The following is an 11812-nucleotide window of genomic DNA, read 5'->3' as shown; positions in this document are numbered from 1 at the left end:
TTTTTTGTTACCTTACTTCACTTGTGACTACGCCCGTGAGTTACGGACTACTGATAGGCATCTCAAGTAGTTGTGTGTTTCATGATATATGTTTGTTATATACGTGGAACAGAGTGCAGAGTAACTTTAGAGCCGAACACAAGTTTAGTCTTTTCATTACCACGATGGTGGCCACGCAGTATGAATATATGTATGAACATACTCTGCGTGTCCGTGTGTGTGCGCTTGAGTGCATCAGTGAGTCTGTGTGTCAAAAGGAGGACATCAGATAAGCGTTGAAGAAAAACATTTCGCAACACGTAATGGAGAATTAAAACACGTGATGTGTTTTTTTCCAGCTGACAGAGAAAAGATGGAGGCTAGGTTCAGAAGCAGAGAAGGCCATCAGAGAGTAACCATGGTCACCATGTCTGAACCGGACCCTGGACCCTCTGAGGAACCTGAGGACACGTCTTTGGACCGGAGGGAGACCAGGAAGAGAAGATTTGGTAGGTGCCCCTTTTTAGAGGATTTAAAATAAATAATCCAGTCCGAAGAAATTATCCAAAATAAAATATGTTTTCCTCCACATACATTTAAGATTGATGTTTCGAACACTTTTTAAGCCAAAGTGACCGTGTGTGTGTGTGTGTGTGTGTGTGTGTGTGTGTGTGTGTGTGTGTGTGTGTGTGTGTGTGTGTGTGTGTGTGTGTGTGTGTGTGTGTGTGTGTGTGTGTGTGTGTCCTACTCCTGAACAGTTCTATGGTTGCACATCGCTGTCGTTGTGAGCATCGGACTGCTGAGTATTCTCCTCATCTCCCTGCGCTTCAGTGAGTCTGAATCATATCATCCTGAATATAATTACAATACAGTTATGATCATATTAATGATTGTAGTAATAGCAATGATAATGATAATTATTGTTTTTGTTAGAATTAGTGTTAATAATATGAATGATCTTACTACTATGTAACAGCAGGCCTGTCGGACAAGTTGCTCTGCACAGTTGGTCAACGCGCATGTGCCAAGCAGCCTGCAGCTCACACACACACACACACACAGCAAACGCACACATACACCGCACGCACGCACACACACACACACACACACACACACACACACGCACACACACACACACACACACACACACACACACACACACACACACACACACGTGCAAACGCACACATGCACCGCACACATGCACACGCGCACACACACACACACACACACATGCATGCACACACACACACACACATGCATGCACACACCACACACACACACATGTGCACGAACACACACGTTACAAGACAAAGGCAGCACAGGACACCGCATACACACACACACACACACACACACACACACACACACACACACACACACACACACACACACACACACACACACACACACACACACACACACACACACACACACACAGCACGTGCGAACGCACACATACACCGCATACACACACACCGCATACACACACACCACACACACATGCACACACATGCACGCTCATACACACACTGCACACACGCGGTATATACACTGCACATATGCTTGCTTCATAGCGTAAGGAGAAAATGATTATGCTTGCTTCATTATGTAACAGGTGAACCAATATGTTATACGTTGTAACATTATAGGTAAAATGTTATTATATTATGCGCTCAGAAATGTGTTCCATTATCGACCAGGGATTCCACGTTATAGCTCTGGGTTTAAGTCCACCTAGAGGTTGAGCGCAACGCGGACTAGTTAGAATAATAACAGTTATAATCATATTAATGATTGTAATAATAGCAATGATAATGATCATTATTGTTTTTGTTAGAATTTGTGTTGATAATATGAATGATTGTAACAATAGCAACGATAATGATATTGATAATTATAGTTATTGTTATTTTAATTGGTATTAATATTAATAATATGTCATGTTCTCTTTCAGGGGGGATGGACTTTTCGTTTGGTTGGCTGTGGGTCCTGTGACGTTTAGAGACGATGGCGTTCTGTTTTAGAGCTCATTCCTTCTGTACTCCTCTGTCCTGTCCTAGACACACCGTCACCTTGGAAGGAGGGGAGAGAGCGCTTACTGGATGAACTCGGTGAGGGTTTTATCCAAGTTATTACATCAATCTGAACATCCCCTCTTCCTTATAACTTCACATTTTATATTGTCAGGCTAACAGAGCATAGACCGTGTTAAACTACCACCAAATAAATGTGGTCTACTAAAGACATTTTTCTATTGTCGTCTATTAGGGTCATGCTTCTATTGACGTCTATTAAGGTTGTGCTTCTATTGTGGTCTGTTAAGGTCAGGTCTCAGGGTTGTGTGTCAGTAATGAAGACGGTAAGATAAGCAGTTCTGTGTTTGTTAAGGATTTTCTTTTACATTCAACAGATGAATTGGCGCTTCAGGGCTGGATGTTTTACGACCAGAGTTTCTACCTTATGTCTACCACTAAGAAGAGCTGGAAGGCCAGTAGAGAAGACTGTCTGCGGAGAAACGCAGACCTGGTGGTTATCAACAGCAGAGAAGAACAGGTGTGTGTGTGTGTGTGTGGGGAGAGACATTGTGTGAGTGTGTGTGAGAGAGAGAGACATTGTGTGAGTGTGTGTGAGAGAGAGAGAGATTGCATGTGTGTGTGTGTTCAGCTGTGTTGTCATGACAACAGATGCTATTACCTTTGGAAACAGGGGTTTCTCAGCAGAATGTTCGAGCGTTCCTGGATTGGACTGAGCAGTAGAGACACAAAGGGGACCTTCAAGTGGGTGGATGGTACCCCCATGACCTCAAGGTAAGGCTGATGACTCTGTTCAGCAGCATCTCTTCTCTGAGAGTGACAGAGTGACCTCACCTCAACACTGGGCTCCACTGTCTCCTCCTCGTGGTTCTCAGTTTGAGACGCGCTAAACCAGGCGATGACAGCGGAGCAGAAGTCTGTGTCGTAGCAGGGGAGGACGGCTGGTCCAGACAACCGTGTGACAGACTGCACCACTGGATCTGTGAGAAGGCCGTGGACCTGGATCATCTGGAGGCTGAGCTGGACAAAGAGGGTCCGTAGACTTTGTTTGTGTTCATGAGTGGAGAACGGTTCCTCCTTTCTGTTCTCTGTGCCGTAGACACAGTAAATATACTCTTTATGAGTGGAAAGGTGGTTGGGTGTGTTTAGGTCTACTAAGGTCAGGTTTCTATTGTGGTCTACTAAGACCATGTTTCTATTGTGGTCTACTAAGGTCATGTTTATTTTGTGGTCTACTAAGGTCATGTTTCTATTGTGGTCTACTAAGGTCATGTTTCTATTGTGGTCTACTAAGACCATGTTTCTACTCTGGGCTACTAAAGTCAGGTTTCTATTGTGGTCTACTAAGGTCATGTCTCTATTGTGGTCTACTAAGACCATGTTTCTATTGTGGTCTATTAAGGCCATGTTTCTACTGTGGGCTACTAAAGTCAGGTTTCTATTGTGGTCTACTGTGGACCTGTATTAGGAGAGAGTGAAGGGAGTGTCTGATGGTGCATCTCTAGATACGTGTTGTAAACGTTCACTCCTCTCCTCCTGGTTTCTTCAGGTTCAGTGATGCCCACGGAGGAGGAGGAGGCCCCCAGCATCACAAAGTTCCACTCCACTACCCAGGTGTTGCCCGTGGGCCAAACGGCCCGCTACACCTGCGATGCCAGTGGCACGCCGGAGCCCACCGTCGAGTGGCTCCACAACGGCAGGCCCCTGGAGAGGAACGGCACAGACGACCAATCAGAGGCCTGGGTGGAGAGGGGGTTCCTCTTCGTCAGAGGGGTGAGGTCTGGCGTGAACAAGGTCCGCTGCATGGCGAGCAACAGCGCTGGCACGGCCAAGCGCACCGCTAAGCTGCTTGTCTTTGGTAAGATCTGGATCCAAGGAGAGATGTTTGTTGTTGATGTATTTATAACGTTGTTGTTGAGGTGTGTATATATTTAAGCAATAGATCACGACAGGCTGTGTCGTTCATTATACCACAGTGAAGGGGGTCGCCGTCCCTCCGCTGCGCGTCGGGACGGACAACGCCCCTTAACTGTGGTATAATGACCGTATACCACTGACTGAAGTGATCTATTGCTTTTATAAAACGGTTACGCAAGTATGGCGAAATGAAAGTCATAGACACCCTCAATTTTGAAAAAGCTAGAAAGTCGGAAAAGCATTTTTTTTAACGAATACAAAAAAGTAGTCCCTCCTGGCTGCCGGCAAAGTGTACGGCCGTTGCTATGCAACACACTGTAGCGTCCTTCAGAGAGAAGGCTAGAGACGGTAGCTCGGTTCGCCGGCAATTTAGCCTACTGTTGAGTTCACTCACCGTGTGCCTATTGCTTTACAACATTTCCACCCCCTCCAGCAATCAACATGTTTTTTAGGCTCCAGTGAACTATGCTATTGCTTTTATATATAAATAAACAACAGTTCAAGTTAGGCGCGGAGTGATACTGAACTCTGTAAACTGAACGGGCGTCATAGCTGTGTGTATACGCTCAATATACAACAGTTGGGAACCAATCAGATCGCTTGATTTAAGCCACCCGTTTTATAAATATATATATATATATATATATATATATATATATTCATAAATGTATGTGTATATATATATATATATACACGTATACAAAATTATATATATATGTATATATATATATGTGTATATATATATATGTGTATATATATATATACCAACTGAAAACAAATCCTCATCCGCTTATCAGGGGTCGGGTCGCGGGGGCTCAAGCATGAATCAGCATTTTTTTAATTTTCCAATGAGAATGAATGGGGGGAATTTTGGGCGAATAACCTGGAATATCTCGGGAATTATGAATAATATCATGTCTTGTTCTCCCGTCAGATGCCTGTGAACTCACACTGGACCCAAACACAGCCCACAGACGACTCTCTCTGTCTGAGGACAACAGAAAGGTGACGCTGGTCAGAGAGGACCAGTCGTATCCGGATCACCCAGAGAGATTTGACCGCTGGCCCCAGGTGTTGTGTAGAGAGGCTCTGACTGGCCGCTGTTACTGGGAGGTAGAGAGGAAAGGAGTTGTTTTTATAGGAGTGACATACAGAGGAATCACAAGGAGAGGAGGGGGTGATGACAGCAGGCTTGGAGAGAACAACAAGTCCTGGAGTCTTCGTTGTCATGATGGTGGTTACTCTGCCGTGTACAACGATAGATGGACGGACATACGTCTCCCCCCCGCTGGCTCTACCAGAGTAGGAGTGTATCTGGACCGGCCTGCTGGCACTCTGTCCTTCTACAGAGTGTCCCGAGGTGTAGGAGGGTCCTCAGACACACTGACACACATCCACACCTTCAGGTCCACCTTCACCCAGGAGGACCTCCTCCCTGGGTTTAGGGTAGGGGGGTGGTGGGGTGGGGAGGGTGACTCAGTGTCTCTGTGTCGGTTGTAGAAAAAAAAAAGGTCGGCGGGGCGGGCGGGCGCACACGCACACACACACACACATATACACGTAAGCACACACACACACACACATATATATACACACACACACACACACACACACACACACCCCCCCGTCGTCGTCCGGGGCTGTGGGCGAGCAGGGGTCGGTTGTAGGAAAAAAAAAAGGGCAGGCGGGCGGGCACACACACACACACACACACACACATGTACACAAACACAAACGCCCGCACACACACACACACATACAAATACACACACACACACACACACACACAGCTTCTGCGTTAGAGGATGGGTGTCTTTTGATGGAGGCCTGAGAGGACTGATGACTCAGAGTCTCTGTGGCAGTTATAGTCTCTCGCTCTCTCTCTCTCTATCCCTCTCACTCTTTCTTTCTCGTCTCCCTCTCACCCTCCTCCCCCCTCGTCTCCCTCTCCCCTCCCCCTCGTCTCCTCCTCCCCCCCATCTCCCTCTCCCCCTCCTCCCCCCCCGTCTCCTCCTCCCCCCCGTCTCCCTCTCCCCCTCCTCCCCCCTGGTCTCCCCCTCCTCCCCCCCCCCGTCTCCCTCTCCCCCTCCCCCCCCCCCCGTCTCCCTCTCCCCCTCCTTTTTATGGGGCTTCCTAAAAGTTGATGCTGGTAAACCATGAAAGCAAGAGACTTTTAAGATCTTCCATAGGGTTACCTGAGCAGGTTTTATTAAGATTTCATTTTTAATTTGAAATGTATATTAAATACCTATTGATGGTAAATCACATGTTTTTTTTTATGCTACAATATTTGTCCATTTTCAGACATTACCATATTTTATTCTCCAGGGCTCTGATCATCACTTTTGTCCTAATCCTAACAAGGATGATTTAGATGAGATTAGATTCATTAGGATCCCGATTAGCAACACACCAGAGAGAGAGCTAGTCTTCCTGGGTCCCAAACATCAAATATAGACAACAGACAATCACTTGTTTGACCTTATGTCAAACTCAAATAGAAATAGACTAATAAAAAAGTTTAAAAAAGATATGAAGGCTACAAAAAGAAATGACAACATTAAAAATGTATATACATTATGGACCACATGATTTTTTGCAGACTTTTTAAAGTTGTATTTGCTATTTTTGCTAGAACGTATGTTTTTTTGGTAGTTCATTCCATAATGAAATAGTTGTGTAAATGATGGTATTTTTCAGTAGATTGGACCTCGGTCTGGGTAAAGCTAGCTGTCCTTTACTTGCTCCTCTAGTGCTATGACCGTGTCTGTCAGACACACTGACTAGACCTTCAGCAAAGAAGGCGGGTCTTTTGCAGTTTAAGACTGACCTTAGGAACAACAAGAGGTTAAGAGAGATTGTTTGTTTTACTGTGAGCCATGAAAGGCTAGTATGCATTACTTCAGTGTTAGTGTGAATGGAGCAGCTCGGTGCCAAAGGAACCTGATTTAAAGCAGGTTTTATATTTCATTCATAATAACCAGGAGGTCTGTGTTGTAAATGACTTTAAACTGAGTATTGATTCCTGGTGTTCTGTTGGGAACCAAACGGCAGCAGAACATGTTCAGTTATTAAAGATACGTGCACACCTGTTTATGATTAGTAAAGTCTGCAGCTTCTATTGTTTCAGTCCTTGTGTTTATTGTGTACATGTAAGGGACTATTTTTCTGTTGCATTTGTTAATGAAGCATAATTTTAATAAACAACTCAGTGGATCCAACTGAATGTTCTCGTGTGTTCAGCCCATCATCATTCTCCTTTTATTACTAAATAATGTTACATAAGTGCCTTAAGAATAATACGGACACAGAGAGAGGAGAAATGTGCTGCACCTTATTAAATAATTAATTATATTATTATATAAAGTATAATAATATAATAATTATATAATAATATTTATTTTATTATAATTATATTAATAAAGTTACAGATTAAAAACGTTCCCACACACGCTTTGATTCACAGCCAGTCAACGCCTGCCCTCTGGTGGACAAAACGAGAACTGCACGCAGCATATATTTTGTGGTCAGGAACGAGTTGAACTTCGCTTAATCTCTAAAAATTAAAATATATAACTACACATTACAGGCCACAATACAAGACGAACACCGCTGTTTTTAAAGTTTTGATTTTTTTCATACAATAAGTTATAAATTAAAAAATATTCCCACACACGCCAATATTCAGTCGGTCAACGCCTGCCCTCTGGTGGACAAAACGAGAACTGCACGCAGCATATATTTTGTGGTCAGGAACGAGTTGAACTTGGCTTAATCTCTAAAAATAAAAATATATAACTACACATTACAGGCCACAATACAAGACGAACACCGCTGTTTTTAAAGTTTTGATTTTTTTCATACAATAAGTTATAAATTAAAAAATATTCCCACACACGCCAATATTCAGTCGGTCAACGCCTGCCCTCTGGTGGACAAAACGAGAACTGCGCGCAGTATATATTTTCTGTGGCCAGGAAGGCGAATTCATACGAGCTGAACTTCGGTTAAGCTCTAAAAAACATGAAACTGTATTAAAACACGTCGTGTGTAGAAAACGGGAGTAGAGCAACGTTAGACTCGTCTGCAAATTAAAACATAAGCTCCAACTCAATACTTGCGTTTAAAGTTGCTGGTCGGACTGTACACAATGACCCGCCCACGGAGGAGGAAGTCTAGATCCGGATATCCGTTATCGGCTCCACCGGTGGGCGGGATATATCGTCCCCATGGTTACCGTAGCTCCTTATCACGCCACAGGTCACCCAGATCGGTGTTCAAAGAAACGCAATTCATGTAATAAAATAAACCTAACAGCGTCACGCCTGTTGTTAAGATTGTGATTATATTTTAGATTTAATCTATCTATTTTAGATCTATTTTTAGATAACTATCGTCCAATTTCACTATTAAACAACGATTATAAATGACTAACCTACATTTACATTTACATTTATTTAATGTAAAATGGGAACAGACTGAATAATATATGTTTTATATGAACACTGTCTAATAAAGGTGTAATGTAAAATGGGAACAGACTGAATAATATATGTTTTATATGAACACTGTCTAATAAAGGTGTAATGTAAAACGGGAACAGACTGAATAATATGTTTTATATGAACACTGTCTAATAAAGGTGTAATGTAAAACGGGAACAGACTGAATAATATATGTTTTATATGAACACTGTCTAATAAAGGTGTAATGTAAAACGGGAACAGACTGAATAATATATGTTTTATATGAACACTGTCTAATAAAGGTGTAATGTAAAACGGGAACAGACTGAATAATATATGTTTTATATGAACACTGTCTAATAAAGGTGTAATGTAAAACGGGAACAGACAGAATAATATATGTTTTATATGAACACTGTCTAATAAATGTGTAATGTAAAATGGGAACAGACTGAATAATATATGTTTTATATGAACACTGTCTAATAAAGGTGTAATGTAAAACGGGAACAGACTGAATAATATATGTTTTATATGAACACTGTCTAATAAAGGTGTAATGTAAAACGGGAACAGACTGAATAATATATGTTTTATATGAACACTGTCTAATAAAGGTGTAATGTAAAATGGGAACAGACTGAACAGCGACATCTAGTGGCGAGGAACGGGACCGCACGCAAAGCGGGATTAAAACGGGGAGTTTAAAACGCACACACGTTCTGTTTGTACGAATAAAACGCATGATCATACCCTATGTTGTAATAATCTGAGGTGTATTGATCAACGGAAGACACAGGTGGAGTTAAAGCTGTTGATTTAATGGCTTGTTTTTCCACCCTGGTAACACAGGGCGTCCGTCCCCCAAAAGAGTCCCCGACTTTAGTTCCGCAGTCGAGCAGCAAAACTGTACCTGTTGTAACTAACAATCAACTAATGTCTGTCTGTCTGTCTAATTATATACTAATTATAAAGAGTATTTACTATAACTTTATAAGACTAATTATGAAGAGTATTTACTATAACTTTATAAGACTAATTATAAAGAGTATTTACTATAACTTTATAAGACTAATTATAAAGAGTATTTACTATAACTTTATAAGACTAATTATAAAGAGTATTTACTATCACTTTATAAGACTAATTATGAAGAGTATTTACTATAACTTTATAAGACTAATTATAAAGAGTAATGAAGCTTTAATAGAAGAGTTCTCAACAGCTTTATTATTTATTATTTGTTCCTATAACTATATCAGCCTCATTATAACGGGAAATTATGTTACGATGCCTAGCAATTATGTTATGTTAATTACACGTTAGTAGAACCACACACACACACACACACACACACACACACACACACACACACACACACACACACACACACACACACACACACACACACACACACACACACACACGTGTGTCCGTGGGGGCGGGGCCAGGAGAGGACGCGTTGTTGAGGAAACTAAACTTAAGCCGTTTCTCAATACCAAGTACGCGGACTACGTTCTCGCGGACTTGGAAGTACGTACTTGGCAAGTCCGGACTTTCAAGTACAGACTTCCGAGAACGCACCTACAATTGGAACAGCAGCGGACTCAATGATGCATTCTGGGATATTTAACGGTCCCAAGTCCACACGAGTCACCTCCGATGCGTCCTCGGTAGAACGGCCTCATCGAGAACGCATCGAGAACACTTCCGGGTTTTACGACAGTACTCGCGTACTCGGAATTGGAACAGTGCTTGGGCTACCACTGATGACGTTTATCGAGAACGCAAGTACACGAGAACACACGAGAAGACGAATTGAGAAACGGCTTCTCTCTCCCCACGCTCCAAATGAGAAACTGGGAGTTAGAGGAAGACATTTTCTCCTCTTCCGTCTGAGGAGGAGCAGAAGGAGGAGGAGGAGGAGAGGGGTACATTAGATACACTCTGAGGAGGAGGAGGAGGAGAGGGGTACATTAGATACACTCTGAGGAGGAGGAGGAGGAGGAGGAGAGGGGTACATTAGATCCACTCTGAGGAGGAGGAGGAGGAGAGGGGTACATTAGATCCACTCTGAGGAGGAGGAGGAGGAGAGGGGTACATTAGATCCACTCTGAGGAGGAGGAGGAGGAGAGGGGTACATTAGATCCACTCTGAGGAGGAGGAGGAGAGGGGTACATTAGGTCCACTCTGAGGAGGAGGAGGAGGAGAGGGGTACATTAGATACACTCTGAGGAGGAGGAGGAGGAGAGGGGTACATTAGATCCACTCTGAGGAGGAGGAGGAGGAGAGGGGTACATTAGATCCACTCTGAGGAGGAGGAGGAGGAGAGGGGTACATTAGATCCACTCTGAGGAGGAGGAGGAGGAGAGGGGTACATTAGATACACTCTGAGGAGGAGGAGGAGGAGAGGGGTACATTAGATACACTCTGAGGAGGAGGAGGTCGAGCACCAGCTCACAAAACCTATAACACACACACACACACACACACACACACACACACACACACACACACACACACACACACACACACACTGTGTCTGAGGTTTCCAGTCAGACATGAGCAACAGATCCAGATGTGCATCACAGTCTCATGAACGCTGTCCCGCCCTGCCGTGTGCACTCGGTAACAGACAGGCCTTTGAAACGGTTCACTAGCGCTCACACGGTAAACCGCCTCAGTTCTTAGTCCAACGGCGTCCTCTGGTGGCCGAGGAGAGGAACTGCAGGCTGGGATGAGCTTTGCCGTTTCCATTACAGGAATCCATTTCTTTTTTTATTTTTTATTTTGACGGCCACAAATTGAACCTCAGCGAGAAACTAATTTCTTTGGTAGGATCCAGTCTCAGACTTCTCAAAAAAACAACTAAAAGTGGCGTCATGTTTTACAACCGTTTACCCTCAAAAGCCCCTCAGTATGTAGCGCAACACCGCCCCCTTGTGGCGGCGGAAAGATACTGCAGGCTGGGTTGAGCGTTACATTCATTTATTTTTCACATTTTTAAAGCCACTTCAAATAGAAACTCAACATCTTATTGTGAAAAGAGGCCCGTGAAGACAGAATCAATCCTACAACAACAACTATTGCTTTGGGATCATGAAACCTGTCGGCATTCAATCAAGGACTCAGATTGGCTAGAAGGACAGAGTAGGGCGGGGCTAAGGGAGGTTCTCCGAACGAGAAACTGGGAGGTAGAGGAAGACATTTTCTCCTCTTCTGTCTGAGGAGGAGCAGGAGGAGGAGAGAGGAGGAGGAGGAGAGGGGTACATTAGATACACTCTGAGGAGGAGGAGGAGGAGGAGAGAGGAGGAGGAGGAGAGGGGTACATTAGATACACTCTGAGGAGGAGGAGGAGGAGAGGGGTACATTAGATCCACTCTGAGGAGGAGGAGGAGGAGGAGGAGGAGGAGA

General features: G+C 43.6%; 1 protein-coding gene across 2 annotated transcripts; it reads left to right on the top strand.

The window, feature by feature from the left end:
- Window positions 1-354: 354 nt before the first annotated feature.
- Window positions 355-5561, top strand: LOC311371468 (CD209 antigen-like protein D; the record flags this gene model as incomplete). Of its 2 annotated transcripts, XM_084489515.1 has the most annotated exons (8): window positions 355-488; window positions 738-809; window positions 2043-2093; window positions 2393-2535; window positions 2689-2789; window positions 2891-3048; window positions 3565-3873; window positions 4867-5561. In XM_084489515.1, the coding sequence occupies exons 1-8, from the start codon at window positions 398-400 to the stop codon at window positions 5430-5432; spliced, it is 1491 nt and encodes a 496-aa protein (XP_084345641.1). In that variant the 5' UTR covers window positions 355-397. The 2 variants fall into 2 exon arrangements, with proteins under 2 accessions (XP_084345641.1, XP_084345642.1); XM_084489516.1 differs by lacking the exons at window positions 3565-3873; window positions 4867-5561 and having other exon boundaries at window positions 2891-3056.
- Between the last annotated feature and the right edge of the window lie 6251 nt (window positions 5562-11812).

The sequence above is a fragment of the Micromesistius poutassou genome (genome assembly GCF_964030765.1).
Source record: "Micromesistius poutassou genome assembly, contig: SCAFFOLD_5935, whole genome shotgun sequence".
NCBI lineage: Eukaryota > Metazoa > Chordata > Actinopteri > Gadiformes > Gadidae > Micromesistius > Micromesistius poutassou.
Note: the sequence above shows the minus strand (reverse complement) of the source record. Positions and strands in the feature narration are given on the sequence as shown.